The sequence below is a fragment of the Macaca mulatta genome, chromosome 9 (genome assembly GCF_049350105.2).
Source record: "Macaca mulatta isolate MMU2019108-1 chromosome 9, T2T-MMU8v2.0, whole genome shotgun sequence".
Lineage (NCBI taxonomy): Eukaryota > Metazoa > Chordata > Mammalia > Primates > Cercopithecidae > Macaca > Macaca mulatta.
Genome location: NC_133414.1, coordinates 60,276,873 through 60,298,753, shown reverse-complemented (window position 1 = coordinate 60,298,753; position 21,881 = coordinate 60,276,873). Strand labels below are relative to the sequence as shown.

The window sequence follows — 21,881 nt, the reverse complement described above, 5'->3', positions numbered from 1 at the left end:
AGAAACATTCAGTTTATAGCATAATTTTACTCTTTTCTAATTATGCATTTTTGCCATGTATTTTCCTCTCAATAGTGATTTAGCTACATAATATACATTTTGATATTTTCTATTTTCAATTTCATTAAATGTAATGTATTTTTTAAAAAATTTATTTTGAGACTTCTTTTTTGACACAGATTATTTTAAAGTCTATTGTTAGTTCCTAAGAGTTTGAGGATTTCTTGTTATCCTTTTGTTACTAATTTCTAGTTTTATTCAATTGTGTGTAGAGGGCACATCCTGCATGTTTTTATTTATTTTAATTTTTTGGATTTTTTTTATAGCCCAAGATGTTTTGTGTATGTTTTGTGAGCAATTGAGAAGAATGTGTGTTGTCTTGTTGTTAGGTGAAGTTGTCTACCAAGGTGGGTTACTTGGACATTTTTTGGAATTAAATTTTGATTTATTTATTGTGTTTTGAGTTATCTCTCTGTGTAGCTTTTTTAGTTGTTGCTCTAGGTATTACTCTCCATTTATAATGTAATAGTCTTAAATATTTTCTCTACACTCATTAAAATCACACAGTGTTATAAAATCAGACAGTGTTACAATTTTTGTTTTAACCATCACTAATAATTTAAAAGTCTCAAGAGGAAAAGGATAAGGATATGTATTGTATCTACCATATTTCTGTTGCTTGCTCTATTCCTTTTTTCTTCCTGGTGTTTCACGATTCCTTCTTTTACCATTTATCTTCTGTTTAAAGAGCTTCCTTTAACTATTTTTACAGGGTAGCTTTGGTGGTGACAAATTCTCTTAATTTTCCTTTGTCTTAGAATGTGTTAATTTACCCTTTAATTCAAAGGGATATTTTTGCTGGATATAGGATACTGTGTTGACAGTTCTTTATTTTCAGCACTTGAGAAATACTGTGCCACTTCCTTTTCGCCTCCATGGCTTCTGATGAAAAAAATCACTGTTACTTAAATATTTTCCCCTATAGGTAAGGTGTTGTTTCTCTCTCCCTGGGTTTAAGATTTTTTTCTTTGTGTTAGTTTTCAGAAGTCTGACTATAATATGTCTTGACATGTATTTCTATGGGTCTGTCTTGTTTGGAATTTGCTTAGCTTCTGAAGCCTGTAGGTTTATATCTTTTGCCATTTGGGGGATTTTTTCAGCCATTATTTTTTTTAGTAAGTTTTAGGCACCACCCACTTTATCCATCCTTTTTGGGATTCTGATGACACAAAGATTAAATCTTTTGTTATTGTCCTATAGGTTGCTAAGACTTTGTTCATTTTTTCCATTCTGCTTTCTCACTGTTGTTCAGAATAGCTACTTGCTATTGTTCTATTGTCCAGTTCATTGATTCTTCCCTTTGTCCCTTGAATTCTACTGTTTTACACTGGGTTCCTCTTTATATCTTCTATTTATCTGATGAGATGTTCTATTTATTAACAGAGGCTCCCTAATTTTTTAAAAATTGTTTCTGAATGTTTTAAATTTGTAGTTGTTAAGCATTTTTATGATGGCTGCTTTAAAATCTTTGTCAAATATTTCTAACATTTCTGTTATCTCACTGTACACATCTGTTTATTGTCTTCCTTTATTCAGTTTGAGGTTTTCCTGGTTCTTGATGTGGGTCTATGTTATGAGACTCTGGATTTTATTTTTCCTTAAATGTTTTTTTATTAAGCAGATTTATTTATATATAATTCATATAACATACAATTCACCTATTTCAAGTAAACAATTAAATGGTTTATAGCAGGGATCCCCAACCCCCAGGCCATGGACCGGTATCCGAGCCCTGCCTCCTGTCAGATCAGTGGTGACATTAGATTATCATAAGAGCACAAAGCCTATTGTGAACTGCGCATGCCCGAGATCTAGGTTGTGTTCTCCTTATGAGAATCTAATGCCTGATGATCTGTTACTGTCTCCCATCACCCTCAGATGGGACCATATAGTTATAGGGAAACAGCTCAAGGCTACCACTGATTCTATGTTATTGTGAGTTGTATAATTATTTCATTATATGTTACAGTGTAATAATAATAGAAATAAAGTGCACAATAAATGTAATGTACTTGAATCATCCTGAAACCATCCTCCTCCAACCCCTCACCTCTGGTTCATGGAAAAATTGTCTCCCACAAAACCAGCCCTGGTGCCAAAAACGTTGAGAACTGCTGGTTTATAGTATATTCCCAAATATGTGCCACTGTCACTGTAATCAATTTTATAACATTTTATAACCTCAGAAAGATACTCCATACTCTTTAACTATCACTCTTCTATCCCCTATCCCTCTAGTCCTAAGCTATCACTAATATCCTTTCTCTATTAACATTTCATAGAAACGGAATCATATAATATTTGGGCTTTTGAAATTAGCTTCTTTCACTTAGGATGTTGTTTTTAAGACTCATGCATGTTATAGCATGTGTCAATACATCATTCTTTTTTATGACTAAATAATATGCCGTCATGTAAACAGATCATATTTTGTTTATTTGTTCATCAGTTGGTGGATGTTTAGGTTATTTCCAACTTTTGGCTATTATGAATAATATTGCAATAAACATTCATGTATAAGTTTGCAGTTGGATGCAATTTTTATCTTGGGTATATACCTGAGAATGGAATTGCTGAGTCAATGGCAGTGCTTTATTTAATCATTTGAATAGCTTTCAGAATATTTTCTAAAGTTCTACACCATTTTACATTCCTAGCAACAGTGTATGAGAGTTTCGATATACCCATATTCTCAATAAAACTTGTTATTATCTAAAGTTTTGATTCTAACCATCTTACTTGGTTGACTCTCTCATTGGTCTCATTGTGAGTTTTATTTTGCATTTCTCTGATGACAAATAACACTAAGCACCTTTTCACCTGCTTATTAGTCATTTGAATATCTTCCTTGAAGAGCAGTCTTTTTGGATCTAGTGTCCATTTTTAAATTGGGTTATTTTTCTTTTTGTTATTGATTTCTAAGTATTTTTTATATATTCTAGATAGGAGTCCCTTATCAGAGGTGTAATTTATAAATATTTTCTTTCATTCTCTGCGTCTTCTTTTTACTTTCATAATAGTGTCTTTCAAAGCACAAATTTTTACTTTTGGTGAAGTCTAATTTATCCTTTTTGTATTAACCTGTTTTCATACCGCTAAAAAGAACTGCCCAAGACTGAGTAATTTATAAAGAAAAGAGGTTTAATTGACTCACAATTCAGCATGGCTACGGAGGCCTCAGGAAACTTACAATCATGGCAAAAGGCAAAAAGGAACCAAGGCACCTTCTTTACAAGGTGGCGGGAAGAAGTGCTGAGCGAAGTGGGAAAGAGCTCCTTATAAACCATCAGATCTCATTAGAACTCACTCACTATCACAAGAACAGCATGGGGGAAACCACTCCATGATTCGTTTGCCTCCACCTGGTTTCCCCCTTGACACGTGAAAATTATGGGGATTTGGGGGATTATAATTCAAGATGAGATTTGAGTGGTCACACAAAACCTAACCATATCACTTTTCATTGTTGCTTTTATTTTTGGTGTCAAATCTAAATCTGACAAATGCCAAATCTGAGATCATGCAGATGTACTTTTAAGTTTTCTTCTAAGAGTTTTATAGTTTTAGCTCTTATATTCAGGTTTTTGTTTCATTTTAAGTTAATTTTTATATGTTTTGCAGTAAAGGTTTAACTTCATTATTTTGCATATGGCTATTTAGTTTTCTACCACCATTTGTTAAAAAGACTATTCGTTCCCCATTGTATAGTTTTGGCACCTTTGTAAAATAATTAATTGAATATAGACAAATTGTTTTAAGTTTAGACTTTTAATTTTATTCCATTGATCTATATATCTATTCTTGTGCCAGTGCTGCACTGCCTTGTTTGCCATTGCTTTACAGTAAGTTTTGAAATCAGGAGCTATAAGTCTTCCTACATTCTTTATGTTGTTAAAGATTGTTTTGGTTTTGGGGATCTCTTATAATTTCATATGATCTTGAAGATTGGCTTTTCAATTTTTGCAAAAAAGGAGTAGTCATTGGAATTTGATAGAGATTGTTAATTCTGTAGATTATGTTAGGTAGTATTGACATTTTAACAATATGAGGACTTGTTACCATAAACATGGGATATCTTCTATGAATTTAGGTCTTCAAAAATTTCTTTCAGTGATATTTTATAGGTTTCAGTGTACAAGTTTTTCACCTTGGTTAAATGTATTCCTAGACATTTTATTCTTTTGATAATGTTATAAGAGGCATTGCTTTCTTAATTTATTTTTTGGATTGTTCATTAGTAGTAGATAGGAACACAGCTGATTTATGTGTTTTGATCTTGTACACTGAAACTTTGCTTAATTCATTTATTAGTTCTAGTAGTTCTTTTATGGATTATTTGGGATTTTCTAAATATAGAATCCTGCCATCTATGAACAGAGGTGTTTTTCTTCTGTTTCAATTTGGATGCCTTTTATTTCTTTTCCTTGCCTGGTTGTGCTGTCTAGAACCTTCAGTAGATTGCTGTCTGGAAGTGTTGAGAGTGGACATCCTTGTCTTGTTCCTGATGTTAAGGAACATTCAGTCCTTCACCACCAATTATAATGTTGTATAATGTTGGCTGGGGACTTTTTGTAGTTACCCTTTATGAGATTGAGAAAATTCTTTCCCCACCCTGGCAGTTGGTTGACATTTTGTCTTGTAATGAAAGGGTTTTAAATTTTTGTCATTTTTAAAAATGTCTGTTGAAATGATTACATGGTTTCTGTTATTTGATCTATTATGTGGTGTATTACGTTAATTATTTTCAGTTGTTAAGCCAACTCTGCATTACTAGGCTAAATCTCACTTGGTCATGGTATATAATTTCTTATATGTTGGTGAATTCAGTTTGCTGATATTTTATTGAGAATTTCTACATTCATATTTACATGAGATATTGGTCTGTAGTTCTCTTGTGAAGCCTTTGTCTGTTTTCTGTATCAGGGTAATAACTGGTCCCATAGAATGTGTTGGGAAGTGTCCCTTCATCTTCTAATTCTTGGAAGAGTTTTTGAAAAACTACCATTAATTCTTCACTAAGTGGTGGTTAGGATTCAGCAGTGAAGCCATCTGGGCCTGGACTGGGCTTTTCCTTGTGGGTAGGTCTTGTTGTTGTTGTTGTTGTTTTATTAATTCAATTTATTTTCTTGTTATTTACCTATTCCAATTGTCCATTTCTTCTTGAGTAAGTTTTGGCAATTTGTGTCTTTCTAGGAATTTGTTCATCTAACCTAAGCTATTTAATTTATTGGCATACAATTGTTCATAGTATTTTTTTATAATCCTTTGAAAAAATTCAGTAAGGTCAGTAGTAATGTCTCCTCCTTCGTTTCTGATCCAAGTATAACAATTCAAGCCTTTTCTCTTTTTTCTTGGTCAACCTAGCTAAAGACTGCTAATTTTATAGATCTTTCCAAAGTACCAGATTTTAGTTTCAATTATTTTATTTATTGTTTTTTATATTCTGTAATTCATTACTTTCTGCATTAATATTTATTTTCCCCTTCCTTCTGCTTGCTTTAGATTTAGTTTGCTCTTTTTTTCCCAGTGTCTTCAGATGGAAGTTTCAGATATTGATTTAAGGTATTTCTTTTTTTCTTAATATTGGCATTTACAACTATAAGTTTTCCCTTATGCTCTGCTTTAGTTATAGCCTATGTGTTTTGGTATGTTGTGTTTTTATTTTTATTCATCTCAGAAAGTTCCCTTTTGATTTCCTCTTTGACCCATTAGTTATTTAGGAATGTGCTTTTTAATCTACACTTATTTTTGACTTTGCCAAATTTCTTTCTGCTAATTGATTTCAAATTTTGTTACATTGTGATTAAAAGACATGCTTTGTATTATGTCTATCCTTTTAAATTTACTGAAGTTTGTTTTGTGGCCTCAGCTTCTCAGCCTCTTGAGCTATTTGAAAATTTGCATATATCTCAAGGTCCAAAAATATATAAAAAACATAAACGTTGGGCACACCTCAGTGAATTCCTCTTCAGAATCTTGGCTCCTCAAATCTCAGCTCTCTTGGTAGCGCTCTGCTGTCTTAAAGCAGATTGTTCAAATCTAGGTCTTTTCAGTCATTGTTAGGAGGAAGGTTGAGCTACTGCAAGCTAGTTCATCATAGATGGAGATAGAAAGCAACTCATAAACACGTATGTGAATGTATTCCTATGTGAGTGTGTCAGCATAGGTGACATCTGTATTTATATGAATCTCATTTGACCAACAAATTCTGTAACCACTATTTCCTCTGTCAATTGGTCAGTATAGAGAAGTTCTTATCTAAAATCACAGCTATCACTCATGCTTGTAATCCCAGCACTTTGGGAGGCTGAGGCAGGTGGATCACCTGAGGGCAGGAGTTCAAGACCAGCCTGGCCAACATGGTGAAACCTGTCTCTACTAAAAATACAAAAATTAGCCAGGCATGGTGGCGGGCGCCTGAAATCCCAGCTACCTGGAGGCTGAGGCAGGAGAATCGCTTGAACCTGTGAGGCAGAGGTTGTAGTGAGCCAAGATTATGCCACTGCACTCCATCCTAGGTGACAGAGTGAGACTGTCTCAAAAAATAAAACTAAAATAAAATCACAACTATCATTAAGCTGTGACTTGTTTTCTCCTTTCTCCAGGATTTTGTGTCATGTATAGAGAACTACAGAAGAAGAGGACAAGAGCTATATGCATCTTTATACAAAGACCATGTGCAAGTAAGAAACCAAACATAGGCTTTCTCTATACAGTAAGCTGGAATCTACCTTGAACCTGATAAATAATCAGAAGGGGCTTTGGTTTAAGTTCTGAATTGCCCACCAGGCTTGCACCACATTGGGGTTTTGCATTTTATCCTAAATGCAATGGGTTGCCCCTGACAAGGGCAGTCTTGGATATTTAAAGTAGCTATCTAGGCCTGACTGCTGTACAATCTAGGCAAAGAAGACTGGCTGTCATGCCAGTCAGAGACTTACTTGAATTCTAAATCTGTCCCTTTCTATGCTGGGGGTCTGAGCCTCCGTGTGCTCATCTCTAAGCTGGAATAAGTCTTCCTACCTGTGAAGATTTAAGAGAAAGTGTGAAGCACCCAGACTGTGGCTGAGAGAGAATGGATACTCCATGTGTGGTTATAGAATAGCTAAGAAGTTTATTTTTATTTGGTGTTACTGTTATTAATAAAAATTTAACATATTGCTAAAAATAGAACACAACATACAGTCTTAAAACCCTGTTGAAATGTTATTTACCCAGCAATTTCTTTGTCCCAGAGTCAGTGTGAGGTATAAAAAAAAATGCACAGATTATGATACTCCTGTGTCTTTAAGGTTTTTGAAACTTATAGATGAAACCCAGAGTAAAGAAATGCCCACAAAACATGGTGATGAGCTCAATGATAGGATGTTCTACTATGGGGAAAGTAGCGATGGGGTGTAAGGAGCCATTAGTGTGCCCTGGGTGGGCCGCAGATCAGGAAGGCTTAAACATGGTGCCCAGTGCCAGGAAACAGAAGAGGCACTAATCATCTGAAGCTGAGTTGCCTTGTCTAACTTCCCCCATAGAAGCCCACAACATGCCCCATTCACAGATGTGCAGCCTGAACCCGAGAAGCACACAGCTTAGCAATGTAGCCTCCCAGGCTCTCCTGAGTGATGGGAGCAGCAGCTTATCAGACACGACACTTGTGAGAAAGGAGGTTTGGTGTGTACAGGACGTGATCATGGCTGTGATAGTCAGAGGGATCAGCAGGCATGTCTAGTTTTTCTGAGTGCACAAGCTGGTCTTTCACAGACCCTCTGGTTGGACAAGGGTTTTCTCTGTGGGCATCTACCTCACTCCAACAGTGCTGACTGTGCTGCACAACTGAGTAGGGTGCCTTGCTGGCTTATTTGGGTATCATCTGTGCCTACTGGACAGACCACTGCACATGAATGACTCACCACGTGGATTGGCAGGTTTCACTCAGAACTAGCAATATGGCTGATAAATTTAATTGCCACTGAGGCGGAAATAAGATGAATCTTGTAAGATTGCATCCTTTATTGGTGGACATCCTCATCACCACTGCACAATTTTGAGACAGAGGATGTGGTTTATCTAAACTTCCTAATCTACATCTGGTCTAGAGTGCAACCATTTCTGCTCCAATGGTTAGAAGAGTCTGGGAGATACAGTTATGGCCAGGAGAGGTGCCCTGGGGTACTTTGTGAAATTCTGTTGAAATTTGTGAGATTATAGGCTCGTGTGGGAAGGATGGGACTCCCTCAGCAGAGGCTTCAAGCCCAGAATGAAGGGATCTAGCCACCTGGAAGGTTAGCCTGTCTCATCTTCAGCAGCAGGGCCTGACTGGAGTTCAGAAAGGACTTGAATAAATTGTGCAATTTTCCTGTTGATTGAGGTATTTTTCAGAAAATCAGCATTTGGAAGCTAATCCACAAGGATACTTTCCAAGTATTTAAATATTTAAGACAGGTTGTTTTGATATTTGAAAGAATGCAGCTATAATAACATCTGCCATAGATAATGGGATGTGGACCATTGCCCTGCTTTTTTAAGGGGTAGTATGCTTTCCCAACAAAGGCCCATTCCACTTCCAGAAAAGTCACATCCAAACTCTGGACAGAGATTAGGCTTAAAAAATCTGCCACGTCCTTTGAGGACAGCTTCTCCCAGGTGTACCCAGTGAGGCCCTCCTAAGAAGGGGAGATTCAGGGGCCCCTGCCCACAGGGTGGCCAGTAGCACATCATGCCAGACTTTTCTAAACAGGCACTTTACCCACAACTGAGAGGTGACTGGAGATGGCAGCAGCCCCCAGCATAACAAGGCATCATTGCCTAGTGCCCTGGAAGTTAACCCCAGCATCATTATATCCCATTATTATATCAACAGCAAACCTTGCAATTCAAATAGTTAATCAGCCAAATTTTTTTTTGATCCAGAAGTTCTGGCAAAAAGTTGCCTCTACAGTCTGGCCCTCTTCAGATTCCCCTTTGCCTTGTCCACGTTAGTTGCGTTCTCTTCTCTGTGGCCCAGCCTCTCTTGCTCTGTCTGTTACATACTTAGGCCATCCAGTTCTTATGTTGAATCTTCATTATAATTTGCAGAAATGACTTATCCTGCCTACACAGTCTTTATTGGTTGGAGTTCCTTGTGAGATGCCTGACAACCCAGAAATGGCCACTGTCTTCTGTCCCACTTTCTTCTAGGGCCTCTAGTTTCCTTTTCTTGTTTGGTCTCTATCTACTCATTGCGTATTTATCACAGCTCTCTCAGATACAAATATTGGAAACTCAACTCAGACTGCCTTAGGCAACAAAAAAGTTTTGTTTTACTGAAGAATGCAGGGAAACGCAGGCTTCAAGCAGCGCTGGATCAAGTTCCGTGCTCTGCTTCTTCTGTGTGGGCTCCTGAGGGTGCCATTCCCAGCCCTAGGGGGTGGTGCCAGTTGGCCCATCTGGTAACCATTCATAACAACTTGGATTAAAGAGACTAGGGTGAAGTGTTCATTTTCGAAGCCCAGCAAACCCCATTGAAGTAGCAGGGACTGAAAGTAGGGAAGGGCTGGGTTTTCAAAGGTTAATCTAAGTGTTGCTACCCAAGGGTTGCTGTGATTTGAAAATCATAACTGGGCAAGTACGGTGGCTCATGCCTGTAATCCCAGTGCTTTGGGATGCTAGGCAGGAGGATTGTTTGATTCCAGGAGTTCAAGGCCAGACTAGGCAACATTGCAAGATCCCATCTCTAAAAAAAAAGTAGTTAAAAAGACATTAGCCAAGTATAGTGATACCTTTAGTCCCAGGTACTCAGGATGCTGGGGTGGGAAGATTGCTTCATCCCGGGAGTTGGAGGTTACAGTGAGCTATGACCATGCCACTGCTTTCTAGCCTTCTAGCCTGTGTGACAGAAAAAGATCTTGTCTCTGAAAAAAAAAAAAAAGAAAGAAATTGTAGTTGTCCCCCAGCATAACACAATCCCTGCCTGTGAGTGTGTGGGCCTTAAATGTGTCATTTGGCCCACTTGCAGTTTGAATAGAAAGAGGGCCTTACACTATGCAGAAACATGGGCATTTCAGAGCACCTTTGCAGATGTGGAAACTCAGGACTTTTGCTATTTACTCATCTGACATCCTCTGCCCTGGGTCACATGTAACTTGCTATCATGGACTAAATAATCACATCTCTCTCAGGGATCACACCATTGTCTGACTATAGATATTCAAGACAACATGTGTGCTCTGTGCAGAAGACCCAGGCAGCTGTGCATCTCCAGGCTGCATGTGTGGAGACTTGGCATGGATATGTGTTCCTAAAAAACTAAGTTGAATCCAAGGCTGGACAACCCAATAGCTTGGGATTATTCATCCTCCATGACGCTCCGTATGTTACTACAAATGCAAATGTACAAATGTCACCGCAATCTCCAGGAAACTGAAATATTTCTTCCAAACAAGTGTTCATTCCATGTGACCAAGTCTCTGTAAAAAGCTTTGGATAATCATTCTTTTTCTGGTGGCCTTTTTTCTTTTTTGGGGGTGGGGGGGGGACAGGGAGGTTCTTATTTTGTTGCCCAGGCTGGAGTACAGTCGTGTAGCATAGCCCACGGAAGCCTTGAACTCCTGGGCTCAAGAGATCCTCCTGCCTCAGCCTCCCAAATAGCTGAGAGTACAGTCGTGCACTAACATGCCCAGTTATTTCTTTAATTTTTTGTAGAGACTGGGTCTTGCTATGTTGCCCAGGCTGGTCTTGAACTTCTGACCTCAAGAAATTCTCCCACCTTCGCCTCTGAAAGCGCTGGGATTAGAGGCATGCACTGCAATGTACATCTTGGAGTTTCTTATTAACCAATTGGAGTACTACATAAAATACTAGCACTGTTTGGGATATGAATTCAATAACTGTAGAGAAAGAAAATGATCTTGTTTTGAAATAGGATTAGGTTCATTCACAGTGATAACACTGACTACTTAAGCTGAGTAAGGTACCATATTAAGCTCTTGAAAATATTGTCCCGCTTAATCATTCTAGAAGCCCATGATTATTATTATGGTACTATTGTTAACCACAGTTGACTGATGAGGAAGTTGAAGATCCTCCAGATTGAACTGCTGGTGATTCACAGAAACATGATGGATGATCAGGTCCATCAGATGCCAGAAACCACCTGCTGGGCACTATCCCCCACCCCAAAGCCATACTTTAATGGGAATGCCTCCAACAAGTTCTGAGAACAATTTACTCATTTAAAACGGCCAAGATTTGCAAGGCCTACATCTATAAGTCTTCCAGTTTTCTAGAAATGCTAGCAGAAACCATGAGCTCATAAAATAATAGCCCCTCAGCAAAGGAATCTAGCTCCCATGCTCAAGGAAGTCTTTGGAATCCAACAGACCAGGTTTAAATCTCTGTTTGGCCACCTGTTAGCTTTGGAGAAGGCACTTCTCCTTTGCAGACTTAGCATCATCATGGGGATGATCAAAAATACTTGTGGTACCACTGGGTAGAGGAAATGAGATAAAGCAGGTGCAGGGCTCAGCCTAACACATGATAATGAGTGTCTTTTCTGTTCATGATGTTATGCTTCTTGTCATTAGCATTTCACCTTTTCATTTTCTGAAAAGATTAAATTTGGGACAAATTCCATAAAATATTTGAATAATTGCAAAAGTGTATCCCGCAAAGTTGACTCTACTGTCCAAACTGAACTGAACTGTTTCTTTAACAGGTGATGTATGTAACTTTAATGTGATCTATAAATGCAGGTTGGCAATATCAATGTTAGAAAGGTTTGAGTCATACTCTAGTAGCAAGTGTGGCAGTCAGAGACCACAGATGCAAACTGTGAGGATCTCACAGCTATTAAATGAGATTGTTTGCATTACTATGAAAGGTTTTAGCTCCTGATAATATTCTAGAATCTCTGAACATTCTGGAATCTATGATATTAACATGGAAAGGCCCTTAGACATCATTCGGGCCAGGTCTGTCATTTCATTGGAGATTCTGAGATCCAGAGATGGGAGTGACTTGCTCAGATCAACCAATTGTCTTGAGGGCTTCTCATTCTCACTCCATTCCAGTCCAGGCAACTGGAAAAAGAGTACATTCAGCCTCAGTTTTGATGGGTGGGACTGTAGTGAGATTCATGTCCATTTGGTAAAATAGCTGTCCAGTCCATGCTGATGAGCAGCTACAGGACCTTCCAGACCTGTTGCTTTCTGCCCATCACCAGTAGCCTCATGGCTCTGAAGGACAAAGGGCGGGCAGCTTTCTCCTCCCCTAACTTGGATTAAGAGATCTTAAAGCTGAGCAACTGTTTCCTCCTAGTCCTGGCTGCAGTGGGCACCCTACACATTCTGAGGGTGTAGAGAGAAGGTATCTTTCTCAAACATTCATGGGAGACTTGGCCTATTCACCCCAGGAGGTTTGGGGCCAGGCCTATAAAGCCCATAAGGCAAATGTATCCAGGGTGACTCTGTTTCTGCTCCCCAGAGGCGAAAATGTGGCAACATCAAGGCAGCCAAAGCCTGGGCCAGGATCCAGGAGCAGCTTTTTGGGGAGCTGGGCTTGTGGAGCCAGGGGGAAGAAACCACGCACTGTTCCCCATGGGAACTCGACTGGAGAGAAGGACCAGCTCGAATGAGGAAACGCATCAAACGCTTGTCTCCACTGGAGGCCCTGAACTCAGGAAGGCACAAGGTAGGAGTCAGGTGCAGTGGGACAGTGCTGGTTCCGGGTAGGGCCTGATAGGAAAGCACCTCCTGAGCTTCCCCATCACATGTTGTTTATATCAGGCTAAGATAACACATGCAGTTAAATGTAGGAGAGTCCCAAAATTTATTCTCAATGTCATTTAAGAGGAGAAAAGCATCACTAACCCTCCTGGGTACATAGCAGGGACACTGTAACTACAGCCTGAAAGAATGGATAAATAGTGAGTGTTGAATGGATGAGTGGTTCTTACCTATGCTGCAGACACAGCCCTGTGCTGCAATCCACACAAGTCCTGTGGAAACATCTGGATGCCAGTGTTTGGAACGGGCCAGGGAATGACTATTGTCTGCTAGCACAAGTTACTTGTTATTGGGCAGTTGTAACCCGTACTACTATGAGCATTACTTCAAATCCCATAACAAGTTTTACAACGAAAATCTCACAAACTTGACTGTTTCTGCAATTTTGAGCCAGTGATCCACTCATTCCAAACAACACTGACTTCCCAAGCAACAGAATCTGGGTAGTCCCTGGGAGTTTGCTGTAATGAAGCTTGAACTGTGTCGCCAAACTCCTATTTTGCCTTTTAAAAGACAGGAAGCCAGTTGGATTCATTTGGTAGTAGATACAGAAAATCTGTCAATAGTTTTTCATGTCTGTATTGAATGACCATAATTTAAAATATCCTCAAAGGCAGCCTTCCAAACACCAGAATGCTGGATTTTTTTCTCCTGCATGCATCACAAGTAACAATGTTGAGTTTAGTCTCTGGTCTGTAACCTCAGCATCTTTTACTCGTGCTAAAAATCCTTTGTAAAACCTAATGAAAAAAATTATATTTCATTTATTCAGTAGACACTTAAAGTTTCCAAGTATTGTCAATAAACACTTGGTGGTTTGTAGTATTTTCCCTCACTAGATTTTTTAGGAATAAGAAGCAAAAATAAAATAAAATAAAATAAAATAAGTAGCCTGCTCACTGTGCTGGTGCCAAAGCCAAGGGCTGGCTATGAAGCCTGGTCTCTGGGGCTGTCCAGCCCTGAAACCTCCCCTGGTCCCCTCTCCAGGGTATCCCACACAGAGACATCCAGGATGCTATCTAATCCCATCTTGGCCTCTTCTTTGGTAATTACTGTAAGTCCTACTTAATGGAAGATTGTGGGTTTTTTCCCCTTTGACTCAGGAACATTAATACTTGCATTTTATTGTGGTCCTTTAGGATTTAGTGTTTCTCTCCCTTTGCATCTGAGTCTTGCGTAATTTGAAGGGGTCACATGCATGTGTGTGTTTGTGAATCTGTGGAACTGGGGGCGGGTGAAGCATGTATGTAGTATCCGGGATTTAATTTTTCTTTGTTCCATCCTTATTTCAGGAAAGCCAAGACAAAAATATTTCTCAAACAAATGCTGAAAACCAAGGTATTCAGTTTATGTATTTTTTCCTTTAATAATTAAGCTAATTATTGGTTTTATTTAATATGTTATTAAAGATATTAAATGAATATTTTAGAAGAGGAAAATGCTATTGTAGCCAGCACTGGGGTTTATTGTTACTGTGCTTCCAGAAAGAAGACAAGTCGATATTAGCCCTAGACATTTGTTAGGGGAAGCATTTTCTATTAAGGTTGCAACAATAACAATTTTGGGGGAGAAACAGTCTTGTCAATTTGCTATATCAGGGGGATCTTAAAAGTGTTCCCAAACAATTTTTGAGACAGGGTCTTGCACTGTCACCTAGGCTGGGGTGCAGTGGCATAATCACAACTCAATGCAGCCTCGACCTCCTGGGCTCACACAATCCTCCTGCCTCAGCCTCCAGAGTAGCTGGGACTGCAGGTACACACCACAATGCCCAGATAATGTTTGTAATTTTTGTAGAGATGGGTTTTGCCACATTGCCCAGGCTAGTCTCCAACTCCCAAGCTCAAGTGATCCGCCTGCCTTGGCCTCCCAGAGTGCTAGGATTACAGACGTGAGCCAGCACACCTGGCCAATGACTACTTCTTAGTGCTGATCAAACTCGTCTCATTTCCTGACTAATGGATTTGTATTGAGCTTGCTACCTTGCCTGTCTGCAGTAACACAAGCCCAGAAGTGAGGATCTTGGGCTGTGATCCCCAGGTGATTTGGGGTCTTACTGTGGCATAGAGTGTGCAATGACATTGTGATAACTGTTTGCCTCTCATCTCTCCACCCCAAGCCCTACAACTCTCACATGGAATGATTGCCTGCCTGCTCCACCTCTCAGAGGTGGGGGTTGCAGAGAGTGCAGTGGTGGAAAGCATGAACTGATTTTTTGTGAACGATGGCCATGGGCTGCAGTGTCCTCTCATTCTTGGTATGCAGAGCCCCTGGGCCTCTGTGACTCTGGGCCTCCGTGGTGTTTCCAGTATGCACTCTGAGTAGGGAGCTCAGCCAAAGGAAAGGAAAGGCCCTGTGGTTTTCCACCATGCCTCTCCTATGCATCTCTCCCTGCATGGGGGAAAGCTGTGAGGGTTTGCGTGAGCAGCAGACGCTTTCATTCATCCAGTACAGAAAAGATAATGGAAGTAAATGGACCAAATTGTAAACAGTGGAGCCAAACAGACTAGAGATGAAAAGACTAGACCCTTGTCTCAGAGAGACTTTATTCAGATTCTACCTCTAGTTCTTAGAAGCCATATGATCTTGTACAAAGTAATTTGTACAGCCTGCTTCAGCTTTTCCATTTGTCAAGTGAGGATGAAATATCTCCAGCCTAGATGGGACAACATTTTAAAATGTCATCAGAAGTATCTGGCACAGAGAAAGGGAGCTATTATTATTAGCACTATCTCTGGGTGCATGGGTGAGATTTGTTTTATTTCTTACAGCTTCATGTCCTTTCCAAGATTTTTTTTTTTTACAATAAAAAGATATTGTTTCTATCATGAGAAAAAATAGCAATATTCAAAGAGTGAATGGAGTGAAATTCAGAGAAAGCAAATCCTGGCTGAGCCTCTAGGGAGTTGCTTTACTAACAAGGGTGAATTTGGAAATGTTGCCCTGTGGCCACTGGAAGTAGCAGAACAGGTAGGCCTGGGCATAGCTGGGCCCTCCAGGATAAGTCAACTGGAAGATATTTTGACCACACCCTGGGGTGCCCCAGGTGTGTGGTGTCCATTTCCAGAAGCAGCGGAGTGGCACGGTGAGAGATCCACGCTCTTCACTTCAGCCCTGGAGCCTTGCTACTCCTCAGTGATGTAGGCACATGCTGTGTACCAGCCCTTACCATGTCAGGTAGCCCCTGTCAACACCACGTGTCCCTTTATGCTGCCGCAGATGAACTGACACCGAGGGAGGCCGAGGGCGAGCCTGATGAGGTGGGGGTGGACTGCACCCAGCTGACCTTCTTCCCAGCCTTACACGAAAGTCTGCACTCAGAAGACTTCTTGGAACTGTGTCGGGAAAGACAAATTATTTTACAAGAGCTTCTTGATAAAGAAAAGGTAATATACCCCATTGCAATATCCTTTAAGATTTTTAAGTTGCTTGTTAAGATTGTCAGACAGGAGAAAACCAAGCTTTCGTCTCTTACGTGGAAAATGAGATCTCCATTTGCTATGAAAACTTTCAACAAGATAATCAGTGAGAAAAAGGGATAGATTTCTAAATATGCTGGCCCAGAGAAAGGGTGCAAAGGGAAGTCTATACATCCTGCATCAAAATATTTAAAAGGTATACCTCAAGCTAACAAACTGTTCAATGAAAAATACTCTAACTTCCTACTTTGACCTTCGTAACAACCTGAGAGGCAAGTTTCAAGTTGAGAATTCTTGACCTTCTTGCACTTCAGCATCTTGGTCCCCTGTGGCCTGACCACCCTAAGAGGTTCCACACCTTGAGGGGTCTTGGGTGCATGTGTTTGGACACCCCAACCTATATGTCCACACTGAAGCCTAGAAGTAAGCATACTGTGGCACCATTAACCTTCAAAAGGGTGGCCCTGGGGTTGAAGTGTACAGGCACAGGAGGCAGGCTGGGGATGAGGTAGCAGAGAAACCCGAGATCCTGGGTGCCTGGAGCTGGGTTGGTGGAGCCCCGCTCTTCATGTGCGTGTCCTCTTGGCCTGGCTGGGGAGGCCCCAGAGAAGGACCCTCTTCCCCAAGTCTAAGAATGCAATGGAAGACTAAGCACGTGTCTTAGAGTAGAACCGGCCTGAGTTCTAGTCCCAACTTGGCCACATATTAAACCTCATGTCACCTAACCATTGTCAGTCTCAGTTTTGTTATCTTTAATGTGGAGTTCTGGCCACCATCTGATAACATTCTGCTCAGGCTTAAATGGGCCAGTGGAAATACAGGGACTAGCTCAGAGCCGGGCATAGGAGAGGTGCTCATCAAAGGTGAGTTCTTTTCTCTTTCTGGGGGTTGGGTGGTTGAAGGCGTGGTGGACCCCAGAGTCTCTGGGTGAATCAGTCTTTTCCATAGGAATATAAGTGAAGGAGATACCCACAGAGGCGCAAGCAGGCTGAGAGTGGCGGGCCACAGGAGACACACAGAGACAAATGCATGAGAGCTGGAGGCTAGTCTGGCCCCAGGGTGAATGAGAGTGGATCTGAACCAAGACCCAGGGACTGAGGGAGAGCCTGGACCTCCAGGAGTAGGTCCCAAGCTCAGAAAACCTGGGAGGGGTGTCAGCAAATGACTGTTGCAGAACTTTCAGCAAATTGCTTTGCTGCTTTCAGATTTGGGTCACAGTTCAAGCAATGTAGTCCTGTAACAATGCTGTCCTTACACCTGCATAACCAAAGCTTCCAGACACAGAGCATATTTCCAGCTCTGCATCACACCTAGCCACGATGCCTCCTCATGCAGGTTTGCCTACCTGCAGTGCCCTGTGCACTTGATCCCTGCAACTGACTCTCTGAACCTGATCTTGACTGCTCCCTGCTCTGAGACCTGGAGAACTGGCCTCTCCCTTGTTACTGTCTGTGTCACCCCCTGCATCACCTCCTGCCTTGCTGTTGGCACACAGAGTGACCTCAGTGCTTCACCTGTCTGCCTCTGTCACTATGGATCCTCCATACAGGAGGGAACCCTGGTGCCTGACCACAGGCATGCCTGGAGCAGCCAGTAAGTCAACATTGATGAATGACATGATGAATTCATGTGCATTTTATTTTGATAATGGAAGTATTATATCTCTACTATGTGAAATTTTTATAAATGGATATTAAAATATATAACACACATGTATACATAAGTGTGTATTCATAATATCCAGTTGCTGAGGACTAACAGCAGGTCACAACAGTTGGGATATATCTATATATTAATATGCTCATATAGATAAATGGATATTTAGTAAATACCTTGTCCATTGAAAAAACAGCTAAGACATCAATGCTTTCTTTCCATAAAAGCTTTTCTTTGCTTTATGCCCTTAAAGGAGCAGCAGTTCTCAACTGGGGTGAACTTTACCCTACAAGGAACCCTTACCAATGTCTGGAGACATTTTTAATTACCATGGCCAGGGCGAGAGGATGCTCCTGGTGTCTAGTGGGCAGAGGCCAGGGCTACTGCCGGGCATTATACATTGTCTACGGTGGCAAGGCTGAGAACTGTGTCAGAAAGAATCCATAGTAAGCAGATATCACGCCCCAGCTACACCTGCCTGCTTTCCTGATCATGTGGTGCCTCCATATTGGTTCTTTTCATTGCTTTGATAAGAGAACAATAGCAGTACTTTATATTCACTTTCTATCTTTGCCAGAAGAAATGATCATAAACGTAGTGATTTTAACATAACACACATTTACTATCTCAAAAGTCTGGGCACAACGGGGCTCAGCTGGTTCTCTGCTAGAGCCTCACAGGGCTGCAGCCAAGGCATTTGCATGTCTTTCCGGAGGCTCTGGGAAGGCATCCTTTCCAAGCTCGTTCCAGTGCTGGCAGAATCCATGTTCCCGCTTCTGTAGGTCCGAGCTCCTGTTCCCTGCCTGCTGGTTGCCGGGGTGCATCTGTTTCTCAGGGTGCCCAACTCCCTTGCTCTGTGGCCCTTCCTTCTTTCATTTCCTGCAACGGGTGGTATCCTTCTCACCCTTCATATCCTTATTGCCTCCTTTGCCTCCCACTCCCCCCACATCACCTCTCTGACCAACTCTGCTGCTGCTGCCTAGGGCACAGGGGATGGCACTAACTCACAGATAATCCAGGATCACATCCTTGTTTTAAGGTCAGCTGATTCATAACCTTGATTTTATCTGCAAAGTCCCTTCAGAGCAGTGTGGGTGTTGGTTGGGACAGCCTCCTGGGTACTTCTCTGGAATACAGCCTGCCACTTTGGCACCATTCAGGCTGCTGCCCCCCAGGGCGGGTCCTTGGCCTCCCAGGAGAGCCTCTGCAGGTGGCCTGACTCCCTCAGTCATCCAAGGCTGGCCTGAGAGTTTTCACCCTGGCTAGGCTGAAGTTTGTGGTCAGGGACCCGAGCGAGTCCCAGCCCGGTCTCTTGCAGCCCGCAGGTGCCTTTGACACTTGTCCTGTCTCTGGGAGTCTTGTTTTTGTTGACTGTTCACCAGGTGACATTTTCCTCAGGAGTCTTGCTGGGGGAGCGGGAAAGGTCTGAAGCTCCCAGGTGGCTGACTTTCCAGCCTATGAAGCAGGACAGAGCCAGGAAGGTGATCCTCTCCCATCTGCCCCTCCCTGACTTTTGTTTAAGCTTCAGTCTTCCTTGGCCTTCCCGTGGCTCAGTAGGAAGCTGTCAGAAATGCCACACACTGTTTGCTGAGGCAGTGTGGATCCCCAGGATATGCAGGCAGGAGCATGTGGAACCCAGCGGGCTGTGGGGAGGGGAGAGAGCAGGAGCTGTCCTGCTTCCCACTTAGCACCCAGTGGCCAGTACCTTCAGAAGGGAGGGGCCAACCAGGGGACCTTGTGTGAGTGTCGGCTCCCAGCCCAGAGGACTGGGCAGGGAGACCCTTGCCATTATCTGGGCATCCATCCTTGCCTGAGTTGTCTCTATGCTTTTTATAGGGCTATGCTTGCTGCCTCTGGCTTCTTGGGGAATTGTGGGAAAAGCTGGCTCCCAAGTTGAGTTTCCCCAGGGTCAGTGAAGCCAAACCACCAGGCACACCTGCTCCTGAGGAAAATGTCACCTGGTGGACAGTCATCACCAGGCACAGAGATGCAGGCCTGGAGAGGTGGGGGCAGGGCAGCTTCCCTGATGAGGGGAGGGTAGAGGCTATAGGCAGGGGTGGGGATACAAACCCTGCCCAGTTCTAATTCTCTTGCCCCCACTTACAGACCTAGTGACTGAATGAGTAAGAGAACCATTCCGCAGCCTCCTTTCCATTATCTTTAGAATGGGGTTCTACTCCTGGTCTCACTAGTTTGTGGCAAAGATCGATGTGGGGCTGTGTCTCTGTCCAAGACTGCACCCTGTGAGGAGGCAGCTCTCAGCCGCTGGCATCTGCTGTTAATGCTGCAGATGTTGCTGTTCCTTTCATAGTCCCACAGGATTTGTTCTCACTCTCCTAGAAGTAAGAAGGGGTGTTGGAAGAACCCCGGTACCTATGGCATGACCCAAGGGCCCTGTCAAGGGAAGGATGAAGGATCCTGTTAAGATTGAGGCTCCTGTGAGGCAAGGAACTATGTGTCTTGGGGAAATGCTGTGGGGAGTTCTTGGATAGATGGGAAACTCTGGGGGTCTCCATGGGTCTGGTTGTCCCGCTGAGATGGTGGAGGATGAGACAGAGGGTCAGAGTGAAGCCCATGAGAGGCCTGACTAGCTGGAATGGGGTTCCTGCAGAGTGCCAACACTCAAACCAAATGCAAGGTTTTGGGAGAAAGAGGGAAGTTGCCGGGTTGAGACCTGGACTGATGTGTGGTGAAATCGAGGAGGTCCCTAAACTGAAAGCACAAGGCAGGGAAGAACATGAGAAAGCAGGCCCCAGGAATTCACATGAATCAGAAAAATCCTCGAACCAGAGGAGCGCCCTTCTGCTCTAGACTAGAGAGCTCTGTGGAGTGGGGTCTTGGCTGTCTGGTGAGACATACGGGGCCTCTCTGTGGCCTGGCACTCCTCCTCCTCACACCTCCACCAGCCAGGTCCACGCAGTCCCATGACCATTCGCTCATGGCTCCCAGCCTGGAGGCCTCCTGGGTGAGCCTGTCCTGGTGCACCCGTCCCCGGCACACTCCCACCCCAGAGCACAGCTGGTGACTCCATGCCCTGGGCCTACCCCAGCCCCCTCTTATTGCCTGACTGATGATTTCTGAGCCTGCCTATGGTTTCTCTGAAGGCAGGGAGAGACTTAGCTTCCTCCTCATCCCTTCCTTCCCTGACACATTGGGTGAGTGCTTGGGAACAGTCTGCAGACCAGGTGAGCTCAGCCTGATGGGGCAGCAGGAATCAGGAGGTCCTCCACGGGAGCCAACCTGCAGCCAGGCCTGGGTCTGCTCACGTGCCTCAGGACCCAGCTTGAGGGAGGACATGTCCTAGGGGCACCTGGGTCATGGGGGAGCCCACTCTGGGGTAGGGAGGGGCTTGACTGGACTGGAGCAGGCTGCTACATCACCACCACCATGGAGGCAGCAGTCATTTGTGCCCAGGAGGGCAGCTTGGCACAGGGCAAAGTGCATAGGCTGGATTGAGAACCTCATTCTGCTATTTGCTTGTTGTTATTAATATTATTTTAGCAAAATGTCAACAGCTAGATGTCAGAAGCCCTTGCTTTGTGCGATCTTCATGCAGTGTCTCATTCAGCCTCACCATGGCCCTGTGAGGCAGGTGTGTTAGTCCATTTGAGTTGCTATAAAGGAATTCCTGAGATGGGGTAATTTATAATGAAGAGGTTTAGTTGGCTCACAGTCCGCAGGCTGTACACAAAACATGGTGCTGGCATCTGCTTCTGGTGAGGCCTCACGAAGATTCCAATAATGGTGGAAGGTAAATGAGAACCAGCGCATCACATAATGAGAGAGGCAGCAAGAGAGAGAGGGAGGTGGGGCCAGGCTCTTTCAAATAACCAGATCTCAGCTGAACTCTCAGAGAACTCATTCATTACAGCGAGGACAGCACCAAGACATTCATGAGGGATCTGCCTCCATCATTCAAACACCTCCCACTAGCTCACACTTCCAACACTTAAGGCCACATGAGATTTGGAACAAAACATCCAGACCATAT

The 21,881-nt window shown here is 42.6% G+C and overlaps 1 protein-coding gene across 8 annotated transcripts in view; it reads left to right on the top strand.

Annotated features, from left to right (window-relative positions):
• Positions 1-21,881, top strand: part of WDFY4 (WDFY family member 4) — a 295,693-nt gene that overhangs the window by 174,062 nt on the left and 99,750 nt on the right. For all 8 annotated transcript variants that reach the window (XM_077945551.1, XM_077945549.1, XM_077945550.1 and 5 more), the window contains 4 exons: positions 6,666-6,743; positions 12,514-12,720; positions 14,108-14,153; positions 16,035-16,201. In XM_077945551.1, coding sequence (XP_077801677.1) covers positions 6,666-6,743; positions 12,514-12,720; positions 14,108-14,153; positions 16,035-16,201 — 498 coding nt within the window. The remainder of the gene's footprint in view (positions 1-6,665; positions 6,744-12,513; positions 12,721-14,107; positions 14,154-16,034; positions 16,202-21,881) is intronic.